Raw genomic sequence first — 26,875 nt, 5'->3', positions numbered from 1 at the left:
CTGCTCCAGCTCCAGGCAAAAACCTGCAGCTCCACTGCTCCAGAGCTGCTCTGCGCTCCAGCTTCGGGCTCCGCTCCAAAGCCCTGGCTGGGAGGTTATTGTTAAAAAACAGCTCACCTAGAGAGCTGGGAATGGACTTCGATTTTCAAACAGGTTGCCTTTTTTTTTTCCCTATTTTATTTTATTGGTGGCTTCTATTTATAAGTCAGGATGAAATATATGGAGAAAAAGTCAGAAGTCCTGTTGAACTTGCTGCATAACAGCGCAACCCCAAGTAAACAGATAGTGTCCTGAACTTGAAAATATCCTAAGTCTTTGCTCAAGTGCACTGTGCCCCAAAACAGGTGACTCATAACACAGCCTTGGGACTTGGGAGCATTAGCCAAGGACCCCGGGAAACACTTTTGCTCTTCTCCTTGCACGCAGTCACATTATTTCTTAGCTGCCAAAATATGGCATATAATTCTGCATGCTAGTTTACATCAGGTAACTTGAGGTAACTGGAAGCCATTAAAAAAGAAAACTGAAAGTGATAGCTCACATACCCCACTACAAAGCGCTCATGTTACCTCCCAAGTAGACAGAAGAATATGTGTAATTATTCCTTGATTATGTAGAAGAAAAATGTATATGGGTCCATCTTGATTTAATCTAAACCTCACAGGACAAAATGGTGTTATGAGATTTAACTAATGAAGTCAGATGGAAATGTCTTTTTCTCACACCCAATCTTCGGGCAAACAACTCTGTAGCAAAATCTGATAAGCAGTTTTTTTGAGCGGGGAGTTGCTGGGGTGTGCATTACATTTCTGCTATATGTTCCAGTAAGCAGTTCATTTGTATGCATCTCAACAATACCTAGACTAACTTTAGCCAAACAGGATGCATTTCTGTAGATCATCATGTTGTGGGTTCAGCATAAAGGTTTACTTCCCTGACACTTAATGGTTCAGTATTTTCAGGAGAGGCCTTTGAAAAGACATATGTCACCCTATCTACATTATACTGTTGGTTCAAATGTTAACATATATACCATTTTTCCCCTTCCGCTCTCCTTCTCTATTCTATTCCTTTTGCCTGAACATTTAAAATGAGTGGGAAATGGTCAGTTGAAACACTTTTTTTTTTAAAATGCCATGTTTCGAGTCTGGCTGGAATTAATCCAATTGGCTGGACCTGATTTTGCATGCCATGCTTCCCTGAAGGCTCCCCTCCCCCAAGAAGCAGCTGTAAACAGCTGATGGTAATTATCATCCACCTGCTGACTATGCCAAAAGGACATCCCATTAAACTATGACAAAAAGGGCTCCCAGACTACTAAGTACATCCTCATACCTTTGGTAACCCTGATAAAATGCTGATCTGTTTTTTACCCCAGTGGTGGGGTGGCTAACCACAAATAATATAACCTGTCTTCCGTAATGATCTGTGCTGTACAGCTCAAATGGTCTACTAAATGAAATTGCTTTACTGCTACTTTGTTTGTGGCTATTTTCAAAAAAGTGTAGTTCGTTGTATGAGACTGTAGAAATTGTAAATGGAACTCAGTTTTGATAGATCCTAATTAGGCAACTAATTCAAGTAATAGAGGATTTTAGATCTCCATAATGTGATAGGTGATGGTGTTACATCATTTTTGTGCAGTTCTGGGAAGCCTTTGCTCTGAAAAATACATCATGATAGCAGGGCATATGTTTGAAAAAGTCTTAAGATTTTAATATTAATACTTGTATTATTCACTTCAGCATTTTCAATAGATTAGCAATATTAATCTTTGCAAAAATGCAGCATACCTGTTACATTCCCAGTGGAACTCTGAAACTGTTTGACTTAAATCTTTATGTTGTATATCTGTTTAGGAAATATACTAACATTTCCACTTACTTTGTAGACAAAAAGGGGGCCCAATTCTCAGTTATTCTAAGGCTCTCTACACCATTCTGGAAATTTAAAGAGTTTTACAAGGAGTGCAAATGGCCATCTGAGAATATCCCATGTGCAGGAGTTAGGGTTACCAACCTTCCTGGTTTCACTGGGAGTCTCCTGGAATCAGGCTCTATCTCCCAGAGGCTACTATAGTCAAACCAGGAGATTTTAAGCACAAACAGTCCAGGAGTGCAGCAGGGCTAAGGCAGGCTTCCTGCCAGTGCTGGCTCCATGCCGCTCCAGAAGTGGCCAGCATGTCCCTATGGCCCCTGGATGGGGAGCAGGAGGTCTCTGTGCACTGCCTCTGCCCTGAGTGCAGACTCCACAGCTCCCATTGGCCAGAAACTGCAGGCAATGGGAGCAGCAGGGATGGTGCCTGCAGGCAGGGGCAGTGCATGGGACCCCTTGGTCTCCCCTGCCTAGGAGCTGCTGCCAGAGGGATGTGCCAGTTACCTTCGGGAGCCACCCAAGGTAAGCATCTCCCTCCCACCTCCTTCCTGCACCCAAACTCCCTCCCAGAGCCTGCACCCAAACTCCCTCACAGAGCCTGACCCCTCACACCCTCCCACATCCAAACTCCTGCCTGAAGCCACTTTCCACACTCTGAACCCCTCAGCCCCAGCCCAGCGCCTGCATTCCCCTCCAGCACCTTAACTCCTTACCTCAGCCCAATGAAAATGAGTAAGGGTGGGGGAGAGTGAGTGTGGGCAGTGCGGAGCCTCGGAGAAGGGGCAGGGCAGCGATGGACCTTGGGGAGTGGGTGAGGCGGGGGCAGGGCAATGGTATTTGGTTTTGTGCAATTAGACAGTTGGCAACCATAACAGAGAGCCTCTCAAGCCAGGGTAGGGCTGGCATTAAGGTTCTCTACATCAGCCTTTTCTTAGTCCCCAACATAGAGGGGATATGAGAGCACTTTTCACTACAAATGGAGAACAGGCACAGAAAGATGACGTCTTAGCACAAGGTCTCAGAGGAAGTCTATGGTAGAGTTGGCCATAAAATTCTGGTCTCCCATTCCTCAACCAGAGACTTTCTCTGTAGCTGTTTCATGCCACAGATAAAAACAGTGACTCTGTTATATTCAAACTTATCTCAGCTGAAACATAAAACTAAGTAGGGAAGCAATATTAAAGCAATAGAGTAGGACAACTGTACTGCACCTATTATTGTTTTGAGATGCTTTGTGCTTGTTAAAATAACGTTTACTAAAGATTCCAGATGATTTTCTTGAAACATTTTCAAGTGTAATAAATAAAGGATGACTTAAAGAAAAATTATGCAGTCTATAATCAAAATATCAGATTTTAAATACCTATACTCTGTGGAACCACAGTTTTGAATTCCAGTAGCCTCAATCCCCCCCGAGGTAGATATATCAACTTCCAGTGCTGTTTGGATGATGAGGGAAATCTTTCATGTGAGACTTTAATAACCGGTTTGTAAAAGCAGGATGATTGCCATGGTATCCTAACCCTGAGTCCCAATACTTTTGTTGAGTGTGCTGGGCACCAGATGTCAACTTGGCAACTGTTCTTGCACCACAGGCAGAACTGCCTCATTCTACCAGAATGCGCATGAAATGAACTTTTGCCATCCTTAGGTAAAATTCCCACTGGTATGAAGAGATTTTCCCTAAGCAGGGACTGCAAGATTTGGCCCATGTTTGGTAAAGCAGTTTGAGATCCTTTAGTACCATATGTAAATAATAAATGTATTTTTATCTCATGAATAGATTTGATGCCGACTGAATATATTTCTGTATCTTATTCTAATGACAAACTAATTTTTTTCCTTTTCCCCCCTCCCAGTCTGATACAAATGCAAGTTACCTACGAGCTGCTCGAGCTGGCAACCTGGAAAAGGCTCTTGACTACTTAAAAACTGGAGTGGACATCAACATTTGCAATCAGGTGGTAGAATATTTTAATTAAATTTTCCTTCATTCTGTAAACCCTATTCTTGCTTTATCTAGGCATATATTATAACTTCATATCAGTAATAACTTTCAGTTAATGTTTTGATAACTGAATCTTATTGCTTGTTTGCATTTGCTATACAACAAAATCCTTTAAGAAGCTATATTTCACTTTCACTGGGATAAGATTAAGGTATTCAATTGTATTATGCATTCTATTTGTATTACACTAGTGTTTGTGCTAATGTGTCATATTTAATGAGGCTAACTGTCTGTAGTCCAGCTGGACACTTATTGCTTCCAATAACCAAGTAGTTAAAATGCTCATTTGAAAATAGCTTCTTCGGAGATAATCAGAATGGAATGTAATCCTTTGGTCTCGTGATAGATTGTTTGCTGCACTAAACAACCTGTATCAGTCTTTCTCTTTCCATTTTTTATCAGAATGGGTTGAACGCACTCCATCTTGCTTCCAAAGAAGGTCATGTAGAAGTTGTTTCAGAACTGATAAAGCGAGGTGCCAATGTGGATGCAGCAACAAAGGTCAGTAGTTCCTATCTAGCTGTTCTACTGTTTGCACAGATTCCATGTAAGCTAAGTGTCAACCAATTGATTGCAGGCATTATTATAGCAGTTTAAGTAATTAAATATTTTCTCCTGATGATGCGACTCTCAAGAATTTTTCAGCCCAACTCTCGTACATTATAAGAAATGTCGCAGGTTACTAGTGAGGATGTTAGATCACAAAAATTATAGAACATTGTCTGTCTTTGTTTTGTAGAGATCTTTTAAAATATATTTGACCCTAGAAATATTGTATGAAGAGTGTATTAGTAGTTGAAAATATATTTTAGAGTGGGCTGTGGGGTCGACATGCTTAATCAGCTTTTCAACTGTAAATTTGTACTAATTTACTTTTAAACAGTTTTCACATTTCATCCCTCTCTAATTTCAGAAAGGAAACACAGCACTGCACATAGCGTCTCTAGCTGGCCAGACAGAAGTTGTTAAAGTGTTGGTTACGAATAAGGCCAATGTCAATGCACAGTCTCAGGTAAAATTACTGAACTTTACTAAGAATGTTACTGAACAAAAAAAAAAGTTCATTATGTCAGTGTCTTTCTTCTTTTTTTAAAGTGTAACATTATTACGGTGTGTAAGACAGCTTTGTTGGCATTAATGGTGGCTCTGGAGATGTGGGAGATTGATAGAGCAAGGAAAATTAGGAGTGAGCAAAATCATTCAGGTAAAATAAGAGCAGTTCTTCCTTTAATCAGCTTCCCCACCCCTAGCTATTGTCTTTTATGGCAGGCAAATGACATACCATCTCCTTGGCCCAAGGCTATTCTTGCTGGTGGCTAGCCAAACACACAGAAGATGAGGAAGATGATTTAATGTGCTTTCCAATCTCTGTCTTTCGAGGAAAGCCATTTGGGGAATAGAAGGGTGTCTCCTGAATTCTTTGATTACTTTATTTAGCCTTTTAAATTTTTTGTTCAATGTTGGGAAAATCCTATTTTGAAATTAAATTACAGTAATTTTCTATTTCAAGCTATATGCATTCTGTGCAGATGATCAATGAGAATGAGAAACTCTTGATTGTGAAATCCAGTGTTGTTTATAACTGTGCTTAAAAGTGTCATGTAATATGGAGTACAGCAAAGCACTTCACCCTTCATCTTAAGATCTGCCCTCCAGTGGTGTCCTACTAACTGCATTGTTACCTGGCCAGAACAGATAATGAAAAAAGCAGAGTTGGTAGAAAACTCCTGGTTCAAGGAAAGATATCCTATTTCAAAGTAATCCACTGTTATAGCCTGAAAGGGTTACCTCATCTTTTCTGTATAACTTTTATAAGGAAGTACTATTGGAATATGCAGAAATAAAACACTTTTTTGAATTAATGTGAAGGTCAGCTATAGAAAATTGAGAGAAAAGAAAGACTGTGTTTGTTTAAAGGGATATGTTAAATATCATATATTTTTAAGAAACAATTTCGTTCCCTGTGTATTTTGTAGCATATTAAAAAGGAAAGAATTTTAAAAATCTGATTTACTTTTCTCCATTGGTGCTGCTTGTTTACCATGTTCATTTCACTCAGCTTGGACAAAAAAAATAGTTTCACTTTCTGGTTCTTGTGCATTAGTCAAATGCTGCAGTGTTTGGTTTCTAAACAATGCAGGAGAGTGTTTAAATCCAAACAAAACAAAACAAAATTGTTTTAAAGAATTTTTCTTTTAAAAAATAATCTACTGGTTCTTCTGTTGAAGATAGAATGTTTTTTGCTGTAAAAACCAGGGCTGCCCAGAGGATTCAGGGGGCCTGGGACAAATTGGGGGAGTTGCGGCCCTTGTATTCACCTGGCGGCGGTCCCAGTCTTCTGCTGCATTTCGGCGGCGGGGGTCCCTTTAGTTGCTCCGCGTCTTTAGCGGCACTGAAGGGCCCCCCGCTGCCGAAGACTGGGACTGCCGCCAGGCCAGGGCTCATGGGGCCCCTGCGGGGCCCGGGGCCTGGTGCAAATTGCCCCAATTCCCCCTCCCCCGGGCGGCCCTGGTAATAACACCCTTTTGTGGGTTCAGTCCTGGGAACAATCTAAAGATGCAAGCACCTATCAGAACCTCAAAGGGCTTTACCCTGACGGGCAAAAGAAGGGTGCTTTCTGCAGTTTTCTTAGTTCAATTGAGTTAGCTTAGCATGACTGAAAAGCCCTTTTAACTCCCATTAATAGGAAAGCTTTAGATCAGAGGTGGGCAAACTTCAGCCCGGGGCTCGTATCTGGCCCTTCAGCTGTGTGTGCCGTGGCTCCACATGGCTCCCGGAAGCAGCGGCATGTCCCCCCTCTGGCTCTTACATGTAGGGACAGCCAGGAGGCTCCGCACACTGCCCCCGCCCCAAGAACCATCCCCACAGCTCCCATTGGCAAGGAAGCATGACCAATGGCGCCTGCAGACGGGACAATGCACAGACCTGCCTGACCACACCTCTGCATAGAAGGTGCAGGGGGGACATGTCGCTGCTTGAGGTAAGCGCCACCCAGAGCCTACTCCCCGACCCCTTTCTGTGTCCCAACACCCGTGCCCCAGCCCTAATCCCTCTCCCGACCTCCTACCTCTTGGTTCCAGCCTGGAGCACCCGCCTGCACCCCCAACCCCTCATCCTCAGCCCACACCCCCAGCCAGAGTCCTCACCCCCTCTTGCACCCCAACTCCCAATTTTGTGAGCATTCATGGCCCGCCATACAATTTCCATATCTAGATGTGGCCCTCAGGTCAAAAAGTTTGCCCACCTCAGCTTTTAGATCATTTGAACTGGTCATGCTATAGTCTAGGCTCCCTCTTAGGTTTTGTCAAGACTAGGATTTAAAGGTGTGATGTTAACATGTGATAGCTAACACAGGCTAACAAACACATTTAAAAAGTGATAGTGTAGGCACTGCACTTAACATGTGCTTAACAGGTCAAGTCTAACATTTCTTAAAGGCCTTGTTTACCCTAGCAGAAAAAAGATGGTACTCGGAACTTCTAACACACGTTAAAATTATGACTGCCTTATCCAGACACACTAGGATTTTACCACATGCTAGTTACCATGTATTAGCTAACACATGGCAAAAAACAAAACAAAGCAAAACTCTCTTTTTTTCATAGTTTGGATTCACTGGAGAACCTTTGTTGGTGTAAAATGCCACTGATGGGGTGGTGCAAAATTCATCTTACTTTCTCTTGCTTGACAGCCCATTCAGTTCCCTCAACTGAATTGGAAGAGCATCCCCTCTAGTTTTCTGGAGATGCTCTTCCTCCTTTATTTCATCCCCTATCACCTCAGCTGTCCTCAGTGGTAACCAGGCATTGGAGAGGGAGACTACGAAGTCTACCCTGGGAAGGTGGTTTTGAATAATGGACGTGTAGTTCCTTCACAAATACCCAAGAGTGTAGATGACCTGTGGGGATTCAGCTCCTGTGTTTGGTGAGCCCCAGTGGTTGTTAGAGCCCTATACCACAAACTTGCCTCTATCCAATGTTTGATCCTGGGTTTGAGCACCAGTTGTAACACATTTGTTTATACTGCCTACAACTTGATTTTAATGTTCTGCTGAATTTAGCAGCCTTCGGGCATGAACATTCAAATATTAGTTTTTTCCTGATGCTGACCCTGCTTTTTTGTGAGCTTGGCTCTTTCTCTTTCCCTGAAGGCAACAGCTGTCCGCTGCTGACAGAGTCATTTTTGGGCACACAGGAAAGTATGGCCTCTGTAAACCAAATCTCCATATTCTTTAAAAAAAAAAAAAAAAAGGCAAATATTTACTTTTGTCTGTCCTTTTCATTTGTTCACAAGGGGTGTTTATTACTCATGGAAGAGTAGAAGTTAACTTTAGACTGTGACCCTAATGGCCACTTAAAGATTAGAAAAAAAAAAAGATTATGGATTCTCTGTGGCACAGTCTGAGAATTGTGATAAATTGAGGATATGCAGGAGAGTTCTCTTCCACCTTCCAGTGCTTGGGTCTGCCCAATTTTGCCCTTTCATTATTTAACTAAAAAGGAGAACAGGCTTCCGCTTGCACTTTAAATTCATATTTAAAACATTCTAACCCAACAGTGTTCTTGAGTTTCCTAAGGTTGAACTAAATCAATAAATAGTTGTAATAATAAACTTACTGTTTGAAAGGAAAGGAGAAAAATTGGCACACCCTTTCTGTGTACTTTGAATTAGACTATCAAATAATAAGTGATAACTGATATCACTTGCCCTGGTGAATTTTTTCTGGACTGTTTTGTGTCTTTTTGCTAAGCAGAATTAATTGTGTGCTAACTAATTTCTCAGGCTCTGATTCAGGAAAGTACTGAAGTACCTGTTTAACTTTAAATATTGACTCCAGTAGGATATAAACACCTGCTTACGTGCTGTCCTTAATAGCGATACTTTCCTGAATGGGATCAAAATACCCAAACATTAACTGACTATGCAGATTGCACTTGCCATGTAAATTTGTGCATGACCTCAACCTCGTTCTGCTAAATGTCTCATAGATACAAATACTTCTCTTGGGCAAGAGGAACATCCTCAAGTTCCATTCCATCACCTTTATATCTGTCCTTAACTCCAACCTCCTATTTGCCTCCATTGTCCATAAACTTTGCATCCTGGACAGTGACGTTTCCTGGCCCCACCACATATTCTTTGTCTGAACATGCTCCACGTAGGCCACAATCTTTTTTCCACATTGGTCAAAAGTCTTCATCCATGCCTGCTCTCTTGTTACCATGACTATTATAATTCCCTTCCACATGTCTTCCCTTAATCCCAGCCCTCCAGAGTCCAGAATTTTGCTACCCACTTGCTTATACAAATGTCGACATTACTCTCAATTCCACTGAGCGTCTTTAGTGTCTTCCTGTATTTGTGAGGTCCAGCTCAAAAATTCCTGAACTTGTTTTTGTTTGTCTTGTTGAGAGACTTGTCCTTCTTTGCTCCCTTCCCTGCTCCATACTCTCTTCCTGGTCTTTGTGCCTTCATACCATCTTGCCAGTGCTGCTGTCCTCCTGCTAGAGTTCTTGACAGGTAGGAGAGCCTTCCAGTACCTCCCCATTTCATTGCCTTACTAATATTTAAAAATGCCAGCTGAAACCTATCTTTTCTATTTTCTACATCTCTTAATTTTCCTCTTCCTTGGCTGTTATAATTTATTTTCACTTTATAACTGTTATTAATTAACTCTCTATTTGGGGATATAGACTTTATGAAAGACGGTGTTGTCATAAACAGATAGTTAAGGGTTAATGTCTCTTTTACCTGTAAAGGGTTGACAAACAGGGAACCAAAAACACCTAACCAGAGGACCAATCAGGAAACAAGATACTTTCAAATCTCGGTGGAGGGAAGCCTTTGTTTGTGTTTTTTGGGGTTTGCTTTGTTCTCTCTGGGTCCTGAAAGGGACTAGACGTGCAACCAGGTTTCTTGCCAATCTCCCTGCTACAGTCTCTTATATATTCGGAATAGTGAGTATTAAGTAGGAAAGGCGGTTATAGTCTTTTGTTTGTTTTCTGTATTTGCAAATGTGTATTTTGCTGGAAGTATTTTAAATTGTATTTTTGCTGGGGGGAGGCTTCTCTCTAGTGTCTATAAGCTGAAAGACCCTGTAACTTTTACCATCTAAATTACAAAGACAACTTTTACTTTTTTTTCTTTCTTTTTATTAAAAGTTTTGCTTTTTAAGACCTGTTTGATTTTTTCCCCTTGTTGAGGCTCAAGGGAATTCAGTCTGTACTTACTGGGAAAGTGGTGGGAGACAGGGAGAAAGAAGGGAGGGGGAAAGGGGGAATCCCTTTGTTTAGATTCACAGAGCTTGAATCTGTCTATCTCTCCAGGATATCCCAGGGAGGGAATGCCTGGGAGGGGGAGAGAAGGGGGGGAAAAAACCTAATTTCTCTGTGTTGTGATTTAAGGAGTTTGAATCACGATGATCTCCTAGTGTACCCAGGGTGGGGAAGATCTGGGAGGAAGAAAGGAGAAGGAGAGGAAATGGTTTATTCCCCTTTGTTGTAAGACTCAAGGAATTTGGGTCTTGGGGTCCCCAGGGAAGGTTTTTTGGGGGACCAGAGTGCCCCAAAACACTAAACTTTTGGGTGGTGGCAGCGTATCAGATCTAAGCAGGTAATTAAGCTTAGAGGATTCATGCTGGTACCCCAGCTTTTGGACTCTAAGGTTCAGAGTGGGGAATTATACCATGACAAGTGTGATACAAAAGAAGAGTCTACTTCTACTCCCACTGAAATCAATTGCAAACATCCCATTGAATTCAGTCGAAACAATATCAGGCCCTAACACTGTGTTTATTGTATACCCTCCTCATGTCCCCCATCCCTGAATTAACTCCAAATCTGTTCATTTCAGACACTAGGTCTGTTCACAGCAATGAATAATAAACACTTGTTAGCACTAGTATCTTTCTATCCAGAATGTTCTTTGGAACCTGACTGCCATTCAGCTTCACATAACATTCAAGTTCTAAAGTTCTAAGTATGTGTGTACATCTACTCCCTCTCTCTCTTTCCTGTGGGTTTTCCCCCCACCTTCCCCACCCCTATCACCATCATGTGGCCTGGCTTCTAACTCCCTCCCCAGTGACCGACCCTCAAGCTTCCAGCTCCTTTCTGCCCTGGGACTCCTCTGAGGCCTTTAGACCTTCCAATGCCATGACTCCTACACTACTCCTAAGACAGCTTTGATGTCCCAGGAGGGGAAGTATCTTCTCTAGCAATGTTAAAATATGTGGTCTCTGTGGGTCCAGTACAACTCCCTCCAAATTTATCTCACACTTTGTGTCCTCTGCTTCTACAAGTTCTCCAGAGTACATTAAATTCAATATTTGAATAGAACTACCAAGCTCCAGCGCAAATGCAGAACCTGCACATGTGGCCATTGGTAGAGATAGAACCCACTCGTTGCTATCATTACCTCTGGCAGGTGGGTGTGTAGGGTGGGATGGAGCTTGAAGCATCAGGGAAGTTCATAGAGAGAGTGGGGACTAGAGAGATCATGGAAGAGAGGGAAGTTTGGGGACAACCATATCCCAAGCACAGATCTTCGTTCCCAGCCTGAACAAACATCCTGTGTGTGGACCTGTGTGCACCCATGTTAAATACTAGACAGAGGCTGTGTCAGTATCCAGTTTAAATGCAAATAAAGTTTTGTTTTATTTTAGACTACATGGTGGGAATTTTGAAAAGCCCACTCAAAGTCTCCTTTTTATTTACTTTGCACTACTATTAATATTGTTTGTGCTTAGTGGTTGTGGTCCTCTCAAATCTTTACTGTACTTAGGCTGCCATAGACATTTTTGGCCATCAGAGTTGCTTAAAGTAATTGTAACTCAGCTATAATTTGCCCAAAGAAGAAGAAGGATGATTCGTCAGATCCAATAGTCATATGAAGAGCTAGAGTGAAATGACACAGATGTGAGCCAATAGCCAAATAACTTTTATGTCTGTAATGTATTTCTGTAATGTCAGTCACCTCTCCCCACCATTTTCGTGATAGTATATTTTCTGTTACTGCTTCTGGCTGGCTTCCAGTCCCAGTCTCAGACTGAAGTGGTGCAATTGTACATTTAAAGCATCTTTGAGATGATCCTCTTCACTCTGAGGGCCCAAATCCAGGAACCTGTTTGAGTCAGCGTTTACCAGTAAAGTGCATGATCCTTCCAGATCATTTCGTATTAAAATGAAAACAGATACAGTAATACAGGGTGAGCTGCGTCATATCACTTACAAGTCTGGGTAACCTGAGAGGAAATGGGACACACACAATCCACCTGAGGTCATTTCAAAGGACAATGGTGACAGTGTGAAATATATAAACACATAATAGGACAGAGGAAGGAAGGAAAGATTGTTGATCTTATTTATGTTGTTCTGTTTATTTATGCAATAGGAATTCATTTCATAACCCAGGGTTAGTTGATTAAAATGCAGGATATGACATTTTTGAGTACCTAGTAGGTAATTTGAAGCGATTAAATCTTTCCTGTTTTGCGGTATAATCAAGGCCATCTCAACTTAAGCCACTTCAAAACACAAATCAGCAGGCTTGTTAAGTTGCTTTACAGGTGGCTTGAGCACAGCAAAGCTATTTTATAAACCCATTAGGCCATTTTATTTTTATGAGTGGAATTACTGATGCTATGGATTTCAGAAATCCATGTAATGTTAGAGACTTGGAGAAAAATCATACATGAGTTTAATGTTAACCTCCAAAGCAAAGTACTAAATGGAATGACCCTCCCACCCCTCCCCCAGATCCCTGAAAGATTGTGTTCCTTATTGTTGGAGCAGTGACAGAAGTCTTGATTGTAAGAGGAGACTCACTCACCTAAAAATTGTTGGTTAGAAACGCACTCATCTTAGTAACTATGCAGACTGGGTATTTTATTGATTGAAGTCACGCACTCAAATGTAATCTGAGAAACAACTTTAACTTTTCAGAAATGCTGAGGAAATCCCTATTTAACATCACTAAATCTTGCTGGCCCTGAGATCTCATGGTGCCTATAAAGAGATAACTGGCTGAGCACAGGGACAGTCCACCTTCTTTCAGTTGTTTGAAGAGATGAAATCATAGGAAAATCTGAAGAATTTAGGAGAAAAGGGACGGACACAGACAATTTAAAAACAATGGAAAGGTGATCAAAAATTGCCCTAATTTTCCAAAGGGTCCTTGCCCCCGGGATCCCCTTGAAATGTGTATCATATTTTCCTGCTCACTTTGGCATATCCATATTGTCCACTGCGTCTGTGAGATCTAATAAACCGTCTATCCGGAATGGTTTTGTCTGGATACTTTGATTTTAGTCTTGTGTGTTTACATTTGAAAGAAAGGGAAAACATTCCTAGGTGGCTGTAAGGAGTTCCCTTAGATGGACCTATCCGGTTGAAAGCTTACATCATGCCCCCTGTCCACAGTATTGTAGCATCTGAGACCTTCTCCTACTCCCACTGAACTCAATGGAGGTTTTGCCATTAACTTCTTTATGAGTAGGAGCAGAATTATTCTTACGCATCGACCTGAGTGCAGCAGATCTTCGGTGTTCAAGGCATATTTGTGGAGGGCATTGGTTATGAATTGTATGTAATAGAATATATTGTTTTAGAACCCTACAGACAATATTTATACAATGTTTTTCTATTTCAGAATGGTTTCACACCATTGTATATGGCAGCCCAAGAAAATCACCTGGAAGTTGTTAAGTTTCTTCTTGACAATGGTGCAAGTCAGAGCCTTGCTACTGAGGTAAAAGATCAAGTTTTGCTTCATATAAACAAAGTTTAATGTACGTAAGAGGAATTTATCACCAGCTTTTACAGATGGAGTTTTGCATCAGTCCTTCACAGAGAGAATTACAAACTAATAAAATGCTCCATCTGGGAATCTTATTAATGAATTTTGAGCTATTGAATTTTTCATTGTTTTTAATCATTTATAGTAGTTAAGGCCCAGATTTTTAAATGTATTTAGGTGTTGCAATGCTGTATGCAGCAACACCTAACTATCTTTAAAAATCTGGGCCTTAGTCTTTAGCAATAAACATAAATAATCACGTTATACTAATGACATTGAATAAAGCATTTTTAATAGCTTGATAGTAATCATAGTAGTGGATAAATGATTAGAGCAGAGGGTTGGGGATCAGGCAACAAGAGTGCTCTATCTGATTTGCTTAACCATGAGCAAGTTCCTAACCGTTCAGTGTCCTTTTTTCTGTCATTAAAAGGGAGATAGTTAGTATTATCGTTATGAGTACCTGAAAGGAAAGGTGCTGTGTAAGTGTAAAATATTCATAGTTGTAGCAGCACCAGAAATATTCATATACTTTAAATACAAGTCACTGAAATCTCCTTTACAAACAATTTTTTTTCAAATGACTCAAATTTAGTTATGAGTGCCAATTTGAATGTTTGGTCTCTCTATAATTTCATAATGCATTCTGTTCCTGTTAAATTTTAATTTTGTACAGGAAATAACTTTTTTTTAAACAATCTAGGTTTTAGAAGACTGTAAAAAAATGTCTTCCATGTAAAACTAGTTTATTGTACCAGCATGTATTGAAAATGTGTACTAATGTCTATGCTGTATTTAAGTAACACTTTTCACTTTGTTTCTTCTGAAATCAGCACTACAGAAAACAAAATTAATTGCTAATGGATTGAAATTGTTTCAAAAAGTTTATAACAAAGGTCCCATTTCAGCAAACTTCCTTTTTACAGAAATTTGTATAAGATTACTAAAACTTCCAAATATTGACGTTAAAGCTTTTACCTACTGTAAATAGAGCTGACCAAAAGTTGGAATTTGTATTTTGTGGGAAGTGTCAAAGTTCTGAGATCCTCCAGGGTTTTCAGGCTCTGGTTTTGCGGATGGATCCTGTGTGCCAAGTTACAGTGCCACTCATTGAAATTTGGCCATCAGGAGGCTTGCAGCACTCCCCTCCCACCCAAAAAAATCTGGTGCCCCAGCAGTGTATAGCCACTTTTGTATGCGGGTGGAGTGGGCTGCACACTGAATCTTACCTATAGTGAAAATTGTCTTGACTGGCCTCTACCTAGAAACTTGAGCTCCCCAGCAGCTCAGGAGGCAAGCTGGCAGGACTGCAGATAGAGTCTCACCAGATGTTCAATGAAACTAATGCGTTTCCACAAAATGCAAAATCAGCATTTTGAATATATGTCTATAAAATTATACATATATACTGTATTCCTTTCTAGCTATTATGTATCTGCTTGCTTTCTTGACCTTACCATGTGAGTGTAGTTTCAAATAGATTTGGGGAAAATTTTATTATATAGTACCAGCTAATTTCACCTCAGGAGAAGTTAATGGAATTACACAAGTGATTAATGTAGCCTTAGCACTGGTGTATGTACATCTTTGTTTTTATTAAGGTTTTTATAGATCTAATTTCTTTTGTCACTTATATTGTTACAATTCTTTGGTATCGAATTACCACATAATAAATGTTAATCACAAATAAAACCTTTAAACTGTTTTGATTTTATCTTAAAATAACTGACAAAAGAGACAACTGTTTTTTCTTTAACTTTTGTTGTTGTTAAAGTGTAGCTCTTACTTCCTGAACAGATGACATACCAATAGTTACTTGTAATTGCAGTTTGTGGGACACATCTTCAGATGGCACATGGTGGAAATGCATTCTTTTCCATGGTAATATTCTCAATCATACTTTACTTGTCAGTATTACAGTAATCACTTTTTCTTCAAGTGCCGGTCCCTGTGTGTATTCCACTGATGGTACACATGCACTCCATGTTCCCAGAGCCAGAGAATTTGAAAACAGTGTCTGTTGGTCCTCAATGTGCCTTGGCTCTCCTTGTGCCTCCAACCGAGGAGATAAAGGGTGGGGCGGGCTGACCACCTCTTCAGTTCCTTCTCACTGCTGCATGGTCTGGGTTGGGACCTCCAGTTTCCGAAGGTTCAGCTTGTTTATCTTTGGCAAATATATTTAGATATCATCTGTAAATAGTTTTTATATTCTAGATTTGTGAAGTTTTGTTAGTCTCCTCGACTTGGAGAGCACCCCCACCCACTGTACCCAGTTTGGGTAATGAACTATGCCCAGGATTCCAGGCTTCAAAATTTTTGCTTCCTGCCTGCAATCTTTCTCAGTCAGTGACGATCACCAGCGCTGTTTGTACTATCTCAAGGAAGCCCACATTGCAGCAAGGTGCAGCATCTGCTGTTTGTTCTCCAGTTCTACCTGGGAAGGGTGGGAACTTTACCGTAGGAAGTACCTGATGGAAAAGGCCATGAGGCCTCAATCAGACGCAGACAGGGGCACCTGCCTCTGCCCTGTACACCAATCTGACTCAGCAAGGAGTGTGCAGCCTGCCACAAGGTCTGAATCAGTAGTGAAGGAGTCTGCCCCTCCCACAGATTCCTTGGTGGGGTCTTGTTGGGAGAGCAGGAGCATTCTCTTAAACATGAAGCTGTCTTCCTCCAAATGCGCTTTGAAGAAGTCTTTTCCAGCCATGCCTAAACCAGGCACTAGCTCAGCTCAAGAGAACTTAATACATCCTAAGTCTCAGAGGCATGATAAGATAGTGCTCCATTGACTCTGGTTCGTGATCTGGGGGTACTGGTGGTTCCAGTACCTCCCAAGCACAAACACTGGCACCAATGACAACCTGTCACCAAGAGCATCAGTTACCCACAGTTCTATCTTTGTCTTCAATGGATGTGACTCAGACGGTCTCTTCTGTGGCTCTGGTGGTTCGAGCACACTGGACGCCTCTCACTCCAGGAAGAGCCAGGACCTATGCTCCTCTTGAAGACATCTTCACTCTCCCAGACCCAGAGTCTCCCATTGCTTCAGGTCCCTTACTTTATGAGAGAGGTTCTGACTCCATCAGGGGAGCTAGCCTTTGGAAGCAGTTTGTTTCCCATTCCATCTTTGGGCTATGATTTCCCTCCAGTGCCATTGTCGGTACTGCCATTGGAACCGGAATCAGCTTTCTCCTCTTTGGGAGATTCTGAACCACGCAGTGAACCATTATTCCCTCCTCCTCCAACACACACCTTCCTGGTCAGAAGACCTGAGCCAACTTGGGACCAACCTTCATCTCATCCATCTTGGAACTGTTAGCAGTCCGTATCTTGGGGACCACTTCAACCCCAATTCAATCCATCTTATTACCTGTACTATTGTCCATGCTAGGGCTCATGGGACCAGTACTATCCCATAGAGTTACTTTTGTTTGCTAGGGAGTCTCCCCTTTTGTCCCCTTTGAGGTGACAACTGGCACAGTTCCCAGATCCTACTGAGGAGGAGGACGACAAGGAGTATAAATCGGACCTGGGGGGTTGACCAGATCTGACAGGATTGCTGTCTTCATCGCCAGATGAGGCAGTGACTCCCAGGTCTTCATCCCCCCACCCCCTTGATGACTATAAGCAATTCTAGGAACTTCTTCGCAGAATTTTAGGGGAGCTTCAGATTCTTCTTGACAAGGTTTACGATCCTTAACATAAGCTCCTGAACATCCTTCAGTACTCCGGGTCCAGTAGAAGTGAGCTCCCGGTTAACAAAGCCATCCTGGAGCTCACTAGGCTAGCATACCCCAGCTACCTGTGCTCCTACCCTTAAAAGGACAGAGAAACAGCATTATGTCCCAACCAAGAGGGCAGAATGGTGATCTAAGCTGCCACAAAGAGATCTAGGCAGCAATGCCGCAATCTACCTTGGTTAATAAAGATGGCAAGCATCTCGACTTGTTGAGAAGGAACATCTTTTCTTTTCCCAGCTTCCAGTTCAGGATAGCCAATTAACAAGCACTACTGGCTAAATACAAGTCCCTGAGCTATTCTGAATTTGTGGACTTTATTGACCATCTCTCCCACAGCAGGAGAGAGCTCATTTCCAGGCTCTCCTTGTTGTCAGGACCGCTCTCCAATCAGCAGTAGATGCGGCTGATACATCTTCCAGGGCAGTGGCTACTGCAGTGGTGATTTGCTGGGATTTGTGGCTCCATGCTTCCGGGTTTCCCAAGGAGGTCCTTCCCTTTGAGACAAATCTGTTTAATCAGAAGATAGATGAGTCCTTACACACTTTAAAGGACTCCAGGGCCACCCTCCATTCACTGGGAATATATATATCCGCCCCAAAGAGAATTTCCCTTACAATAATGCAAACATAGACTGATTGCTCAAAAGTTCTTCCACCAGAGACCTTATGAGCCACGGTGTAAGAGGCAGAGAGCTCAGAGAGCTTCATTTTCCCACACCTTCTGTAGCAAGTTCCTCATGCCAATCCCAGACCTCAGCTGAACGTTATTTTTGGGAGCTTGAAGGCAGCGAACCACTGAATGCAACAGCTCATGACTCCCACGCATTCTTTGGGGATCATCTATCACGCTTTATCAACGTCTGGAGTGCAGTAACAAAGTGAGTGCTCAGTGTCATCCATTCTGGTTTTATGATAGAGTTTGCATCCGTATCCCCTCCAAAACCCCTTTACCCACCCCCTCTACACAGCACTCTCATGAGAACATTGTTAAACAAGAAATGCAATCTCTCTTACACTGGGGAGCAATACGCAAGTTCCTGTTCAGTATCAAGGGAAGGGTTTTACTCAACACATTTCCTAATCCCCAAAAAGAAAGGTGGTTGGAGAGTCATTCTGAACCTCTGCTATCTCAAAATCTTTATTTGCAAACTCAAGTTTTGTATGGTCACAGTGGCATCTATAATTCCATCCCTGGAAAAAGATGTGGATTTCAGCTCTCAACATGAAGGAGGTCTACTTTCATGTGGATATTTATCTCACTCATTGATGCTTTCTAACATTCATTGTTGGCTCTGACCACTTTCAGGACAGAGTACTCCCTTTCGGCATTGCTGTCACCCCTAGGGTCTTTACCAAGGTGTTCTCTGTCATAGCAGCCTATGTCAGGGGCTGTGGTTTCATCTTCCCCTACCTCGAGGATTGGCTTTCTGTCATCAGTTTGCACCAAGATGCTCAGGCGTCAGCTTGGATAATACTACAACTCGTGTTCTCTGGGGGTCAGTGTAAACACCAAAAAATCCATTCTCACTCCAACACAGACTCTGCACTCCATTGGCGCATCCTTAAATTCCATTATGACAAGGCTTACTTGCTGAGAGAGAGGTTTCAGGGTATGAACTTATAACAAACCCCAGAGTGATTGTCAAGACCTCTCTCCCAGGCCATATGGCCTCATTCACTTACATCATGTTTTTTACAAGATTCCATCTTTGTTTCCTACAAGCATGGCTTCAAACTGTGCACTAGCCAAACTGAACACCATAGTGACAGTCCCACCAGAGTTGTATCATGGAGGAAGAATCCCTGTCAGATTTGCATCGACTTTCCTTTCCTTGCCTTTGCACCAGACAGGATGATCATTACTGGTGCATCCCTGTTGTGTTGGGGAGCTCACATGGACAACCATACAGCACAAGGCACCTGAGCATCTTGAGAGCACAGGATACACATTAATGTTCTAGAGTTATAAGCAGTTTGAAGGACATGGAAAACCTTTCTCCCATTCATTCAAGGTCACCATGCCGTCGTAACATCAGACAACATTAAACCATCTTTTACATCAACAAACAGGGAGGAGTGAGATCCACCCCCATGTGTGGAGGCAGTCAGTCTACGGAACTGGTGCATCGGTTGTCAGATTACCCAGTTGGCAGTCTACCTCCCAGGAAACCAGAATATGCTGGAGGACTCTCTCAGCAGATGCCTTACAGTTGATCATGAGTGGGAGCTTCATAACTCTGTGGTTAAAAAAAAAAAGTTTGCTTTTTGAGGGACCCCCATAAGCAGCTGTTTGCCTACCAAACAAATGGGAAGTTCAGCATACACTGTTCCAGAGGAGCCCTGGGTCGCCACCACAGTGCAGCACTCTATGCCTTCTGTGGTCAGATCCTCTGACCTATGCCTTCCCTCCACTATCACGCCTATCTCAAGTTTTGTGCAAGATACCACAGGACAGGGCATAAGTTGCTCCCATTACCCCCAACTGGCCCAAACAGTTTTGGTTCCCAAGCCTACTATACATGTTGTTGTCTTGGGCAGTTATTCTTGTGTTTCTCAATCTCCTGACTCAGGTGAATGACAAGATCAGGCATCCCAACCCATGACTGTTTCATCTCAGAGCCTGGTTTTTGGATGGGCATTGTCCTTACAGCAATCATGTTGTGAAGCTATACAGAACACCCTTTTTAATAGTAGAAGGATTCCACTAGGAAATGTTGCCTAGCCAAGTGGAAACATTTCTCTTATCTGGGTGCATCAAATACCTCCACTGAGCAGTTAATCAGTGCCTATCATCTGCCTTCACAGGACTACTTGATCTTCACACACCCTCTGACTAGCAGATTCTGCAAAGACCTAATCACAACCTTTCCACCTATTAAAGAAAATCCTGTTCCTCAGTGGGACTTGAACCTTGTTCTCTCAGTACTCACTAAGCCTCTTTTTGAACCGTTAGCTTCTTGCTCCATGTCTCTCCTATCCATGAAGGTCACATTCCTGGTAACTATCACCTCAGCAAAGAGGGTTGGTGAGCTTGGGGCATTGATGGTGAATCCTCCTGATATTCCATAAGGACAAGGTTTCATTATGTTTAGATTCTAAATTCACCCCCAAAGCAGTCTCTGAATCAGTCTATCCACTTATCTGTGTTTCACAAAACCTCATGCGTCCTCAGAAGAAAGGAGGCTCATTTCCCTCGATGTTCAATGGGCCTTTGCCTTTTATTTGCAGAGAACGAAAACAATCAGGAAATCCTCTAGAATATTTGTCACAATTGTGGAAGGCGTCAAAGAATCTTGAAATGGATCTCAGTCTGTATTTTGCTCTATCAGCTGTCTTATCTTCCTTACGGGGGAAGAACTCATTCCAGAGTAGTGCAAGCAACATTTCTGGTGCCTCTACTTGATATTCCTAAGGCAGCTACAGAGAGGTCGGTCCACACATCTGCTAGACACTGTGCCTTGGTACAGGGCGCCTCTGCTGATTCATCTTTTGGAACAGCTGCCCTTACTTGGTCTCTGCAATCTATGACCTCACACTTTCCTGCTTTTTGAGTACTGCTTGCCAGTCAGTGACAGTGGAATACACATAGGGATCAGCACTTTAGAAGAAGACTAGAATCTTACTAATCTTATAGTAACTGGAGTTTCTTCCAAATGCTTAGTCCCTGTCTGTATTCTACTACCCACCCTCCTCCTCCTCTGCTTCAGATCTTCTCTGACTTGCAGTGAAGAAGGAACTGGAGAGGCAGTTGGTCCACCTTGCCCTTTCTCTGGTCAGAGGCTTGAGGTAAGCCACAGTGCATGTGCAGACCAACGGAGACTGCTTTCAAAATTCTCCAGCTCTGGGCACATGGAGTGCATGTGTACCCGTAGTGGAATACTGATAGGGGCCACACATCTCAAAGAACCTCCAGTTGCTATAAGGTAAGTAACTTTCTTATATACAGAACAGATGGGCCATTCCTTTGTAGATCTTCAGAAATTGAGGTTATAGGAAGCTGCTCAAATCGTGCCACCACCACCCCTCTTCTATCCCCCTGTGTGCAGAAAGGAGAAAATGTATTCTTAGTGACTTTTTTTTTAATTAGCACTTAGAAGCCACTAGAAAGCAAAGGAACCATAAACTGCAGGGAAGGCCTGATCAGAGGAGTTCATGTTGCTAGAGAACCTGCTTTTTTTTGTTGTGGTGTTTTTTTTTTTAGGTGAATCAATTGGCTACTCATGCAGCTGACTATTGAAAACATTAGGTACTCCTCATTTTGACATATGTCACTCTTAGAAAACAATGCTATCATCAAAAGACATTTGACATCTTATTCTACATTGCCTCTGATCACATGGGGCTTCTCTGTTTTTCAGGGGTACTGTACTTACAGGAAAAAGACACAGAAATTCAAACAATACAGATACTTGGGTGAAAAATATAATGTAAAGACAAAGGTTGCTTTTCTGTACCTGAATTTCTCATTGTAGAGTCAGGGAGCCCAACTAAACGTGCCATCACTTGACTGAAAATCTTTAGTATGTGACTTACACAGAAATGAATCTAAGGGGATTATCAGATAAACCTCTAGCTGCACTGTTTGCTTAGAAAATTTGCATTAAACCTCATAGTGTGCTATTAGGATACCTTGGGAGATCCCGTGGATGTGTTCATACAGTAGCTCAAGTTCAAAATGGTAATATTTACTGTACAAGAAAGAAAAATTATGAGCCATCACATCGAGGGTCTAGTTACCATGGTGATAGGCTAGGAATCTACGTAGATAGGTATTTAAATAGATTGGTGTTGATATCACACACAGAAAAATGATGAGATTTTACCATGGCCCGTCTGGGTACCTCTCACCATTTTTTTCATCTTCGCTTACCTCTTTTCCTTTTCTCTATTTCTTTCCCTTCAATCTGAACCATTTTCTCCTGCCTCAAAAAAACCCCAAAGAAACAGAGCTCTCTGTTTGGTACTGACTACATCCCTCCTTACCAAGAGGTTTAAAAATGTGGAGTGATATAACTTTCTGTACTCCCCAGCCCCATTGCCCTCATGCTGTTGCAAGCCATTGCCATTCACACACAGTACATCTCAAATGTTATATTCTGTGCGCTTGCTGTAGGGTGACCAGATGTCCCGATTTTATAGGGGCAGTCTCAATTTTTGGGTCTTTTTCTTATATAGGCTCCTATTACCCTCCACTCCCTGTTCAGATTTTTCACATTGCTGTCTGGTCACCCTAGCTTACTGCCCCATCTTCTGAAGATGAATCTTGTCTATATTTTCTAACCAGTGTTCTCTTTGAGAAGGGCCAGAACTGAGGTAGCTAACTTGCCTGCCCATGGATATTACACATATGCTCGCTATTCAAAGAGCATTACATTAGTGGGAGGGGCCATCTTTCTACCTCGGATAGCTCTCCAGATTTTAATGGTTGATCTCAAAACCTTATCTAGAACATATCCAAAACTCTTATGTTTTGCAAATGAGCTGGAAATTTTTCAAGACTCTTGGTATTTCCTGATATTGCTCAAGTCAGAAATACCCTAAATTGCCTTCCTTTTGACATTGTGGTCCTTGTACTTTCCGATCCAAGAAGTGATTGATGGAAAGCATTTAAAAAAAAATCCCCATCATTAGCATAGTGTCTTCAATCACAGAAATGTTTAGTTTGGTTAAATTTGTATGCAGAGATTAAGGTAACTTCTTGGGTTTTTTAATTCATTTGGCTGTCCACAATCACAGATTCTGCTAATATGCATTATCAGACAGTGAAATGCAATCCCAGAAGTTGCCACATTTATTCCAGTGTATTTTTTTCAATAAAAAGTTTTGTCATAAAAAAATTGGGTTTTGAGAGAGGAATTTTTTGGAATTATTTAATGTAAAACAGTGAAATAAGAAATTTTACTGTAAAAACAGTTTTGGGTATTTTCCTTTTTTTTTAATTTCAAAATTGTGAGGAAATGCCTGTTTTCTCTAATTTTTTTTTTTTTACTCTTCTCCCTTTTTCTATTGGTAAAAGAGAGTGGGGGCTTATGTGGTTCTTTGGTGGGAAAAAAATGAGACAAAGTAAGAATTTCACTTTTAAGCATTAGTGTTAAAAATGTTGCTTTTGTTTCTAAAGAGTTATCACTTTTTTCTCATTTAACGCAAAATAAGACTAACTTTTTTTAAAGTGGAGAAAAAAGCAGGAGAAAGTGTTTCCACTACTATCATCACTTTTTCTCACTTTTTTACACTTCTTTACACATTCTCTCTCTCCCTCTCTCCTTTCCCCCTCCCCACTTCCTCGCCTCTAAATTTTTCAGTGTGGGGAATGAAAGAGATTTTTTCTATCAAAATGTAGCAAAAAATGTTGAAATGCAAAATTTTGAAACTTTTTTATTAAAAAATTCAGACCAAAAAAACTAAATCTTTTTTGGAAAGTTTTCATGGAAGATGAACAGTTTCTGCCCACTTAGTTTTGGGAGTGTCAGCATCAAGATGGTGCTCTCTACTGGCTAAAAGTTTTGTTTGTTGGTAAAATATCCAAATCAGCCACAAGCATCTAATATTCTCATCTTTCTGCATTTAGAGGTACCCACAGGTTTGTTAAGCCATTACCTTAATTCTGTTTTTCACTTCTCAAATTCTTCCATTTACCCCATTTTCTTGGTCTACCATTTCTTCTAATGTTAAAATAATCCCTCTGTGGTTGATGAAAGGATGAAATGTCACTTACAAATTAATGTTCATGAATGGGCAGATGAACTTTGTACCTGGAATGAAATAATTTACATAGTAGATGACTTTTTAAATTCTTAGCAAGTTTCCGTGGATTTTAAATTCCCCATATTTAAAAAATTAATGCAGTGTATAGAGATGAGCTTAATTTATTCAGAAAAAAATATAATTTATTTCAAACAGCTCTTTAGGGAAGGAAGATACATTGCTACAGGACATAATTAACATTTATAATTCAACATAATTTCAGTTTTTATTCTTGTATATAATTCCATGTTGGTTCTTTCAGTAACTTGTCTTGTTGTTCTTTCAAGCCTCATACAGTTATTTGTTGTTTCCTTTTATGTTATGCCAGTTCTAAGTCGCAGATTAATTGAAACTCTTAGGGCCTGATTCACTAATACTTTACTCCAGTTTTATGGCCTTGTAACTCTGTTACACTCAGCTTGAGTAGACAGGACTCCACATAACACCTTACACACTACCTCCGATTTTGAGTTTTTTATTATTTTTTATGTGAATGTTACCAGTTTGCTTTTTGTTCTGGTAGTCTTTGAATATCTTTTGAGTGTCATTATTATTTGTTTACAGGATGGATTCACACCTTTGGCAGTAGCCTTGCAACAAGGCCATGACCAGGTGGTTTCACTGTTGCTGGAAAATGATACAAAGGGAAAAGTCCGTCTTCCTGCTCTCCACATTGCTGCCCGCAAGGATGACACAAAGGCTGCTGCTCTGTTGCTGCAGAATGACCATAATGCAGATGTGGAGTCAAAGGTTAGTTCTAAAAAGAAATAGGCTGAGACATGCCCAAAGCTATGTATTAATATGACATGGATTATACTAGGCAAAGAGTTCCTGTAAGAAAGTGTTTGCTTCAAGGAATTACATTTGTCCCCCCTCTATTTCACATTATAAATAGTACAGTTTCATTTGTATTTTTTATTCCTCTGTTTAAAATCAGGGTTAATATCATGAGTAGAGAGCATGTAAATAGAAAAAAAAAAAACAAGGAAAATACTATTAAAATGATTGGATCCATCTGAAATGAAGGCTAGTATCAGTAGTGTGCAGTAGGGGACATGTAATTAATAAAATAGTCATATGATTAAAATTGTGTGTAATCCTATTACTTTAAAACCTCTTAGAGAAGTGTAACAATTAACATTTAAAATAGATGGTCATTCAATTTCCATCCAGTCTAGCTTCCTTTCTGTGCCGATTGTGCTTTTACCATAGCTTCCCTGCCAGACAGCTATCATGAAGCTTTTTGCATTCATGTCACCAGTGGTCAACTAACCATTCATTTTTTCCCCTCTTTGCTTCCCAATGTGTTAACCTAGATGCTGGTGAATAGAACAACGGAGGTATATATAAATATATATATATGCATCATCACTCTTTCATAACTTAGTGCTGCTGCATCATTTCTTTCTCCTCCGCTCTGCATTGCCTTTTATAGGATAGATACCTGCTTTAGACTAAACAAAGTAGCATGTGCTAGAGAAGACTGTAGTTTAGTTACCAGGGCTTTCTGCAGCTAAAACTAAGGTTTTAAAAGTAGGAGTAAGCATTCTTTGGAACTAATTACCACAATAAGAGTCATATTAAGTAAAATGAAGGTTTCTGAAGTTCTAATACTGTAGATGTTTATCATCTGTGTGAAGAGCTGCAGACAACCCTGTCACATTTTGCATCCAGGACTGATTCTTTAGGCTTCTGCATGACACTTATCCTTGATGGTGTCAGCAAATAAAATGATCTTAGAGTGGTACTAAATCTGCAAAACTCTCAAGGTGAGGCAGTGAAAGCTAGCATGGCTAAAAGGCTTGCTAACAGTTTAGAAATGCATCTAGTTCCCATAAGGTTTCATACTTTGGGGGACTGATTGAATTGTTGCATGTTTTAGCATTTTTTTAAAAGGAAGTAAAATTGCATAAATATATTTAAAAAGAAAAGTTGCTGAAATGATGTTATCAACTAGGCATTTTCTAACTAGGCTAACAATTTGTGGTGTCTTAACATAACCCAGTGTGATTACCCACAGTGGGAGAGTGATCTTTATAGCACTAACCCTTGGAGAAAAAAAAAACCCACATTAATCATTTAAAATGGTCTTTGATGTTATTTTAATTAGCATTTCCTTTGAATTTATAAAATCTAGTTAGCAAGTATCATGAAGTGACTTGCTTCTGAACTTCTGCAAAGAATCACTAAGAAAATTTTTACTTGCAAGGCTAAAATAATATAGATAACATAGATATTTCTGGTTAGAAATTAATTTCTCTTCTTAAAAGAAGGATATTTTTTTTAATTCAAATGTCTTCTGATGTTTATCTGGAATAATTATCTTAGTCCTGTTCTTGTAGAATAATTGTTATTTTTTCCCTTTTTTGCTTAGTAATATGATTTCATGTAACCTGCCAGTGAGTGAATACTAGGACAAAATGGAATATTAACTTGCATATTATGCTTACTAGTTTTTGTCAGTCCTGTCACACAAATATTGCAGGAACAAGGAGACATTAAAAATATAATTAAATTTCTTTTTTCCCCCCAGAGTGGTTTTACTCCGCTCCACATAGCTGCTCACTATGGAAATATTAATGTCGCTACATTGTTATTAAATCGGAGTGCTGCTGTGGACTTCACTGCAAGGGTAAGAGTAAATCTCACAGCTATGTTCAATTTATATAAGAAACTTTTTGAAACATTCCCATTCAGAGATAGGGACACATGCA

The 26,875-nt window shown here is 40.8% G+C and overlaps 1 protein-coding gene across 16 annotated transcripts in view; it reads left to right on the top strand.

Moving 5' to 3' along the window:
• ANK3 (ankyrin 3) overlaps positions 1-26,875 on the top strand; it is a 437,823-nt gene that overhangs the window by 216,349 nt on the left and 194,599 nt on the right. For 9 of the 16 annotated variants that reach the window (XM_050958262.1, XM_050958270.1, XM_050958265.1 and 6 more), the window contains exons 2-8: positions 3,735-3,836; positions 4,286-4,384; positions 4,797-4,895; positions 13,532-13,630; positions 24,726-24,911; positions 25,478-25,501; positions 26,695-26,793. In XM_050958262.1, coding sequence (XP_050814219.1) covers positions 3,735-3,836; positions 4,286-4,384; positions 4,797-4,895; positions 13,532-13,630; positions 24,726-24,911; positions 25,478-25,501; positions 26,695-26,793 — 708 coding nt within the window. The remainder of the gene's footprint in view (positions 1-3,734; positions 3,837-4,285; positions 4,385-4,796; positions 4,896-13,531; positions 13,631-24,725; positions 24,912-25,477; positions 25,502-26,694; positions 26,794-26,875) is intronic. The other 7 variants (XM_050958273.1, XM_050958268.1, XM_050958267.1 and 4 more) reach the window with 1 other exon arrangement.

The sequence above is a fragment of the Gopherus flavomarginatus genome, chromosome 6 (assembly GCF_025201925.1).
Source record: "Gopherus flavomarginatus isolate rGopFla2 chromosome 6, rGopFla2.mat.asm, whole genome shotgun sequence".
NCBI classification, from domain to species: Eukaryota; Metazoa; Chordata; order Testudines; family Testudinidae; genus Gopherus; species Gopherus flavomarginatus.
This window is presented reverse-complemented; position numbering and strand designations above follow the sequence as displayed.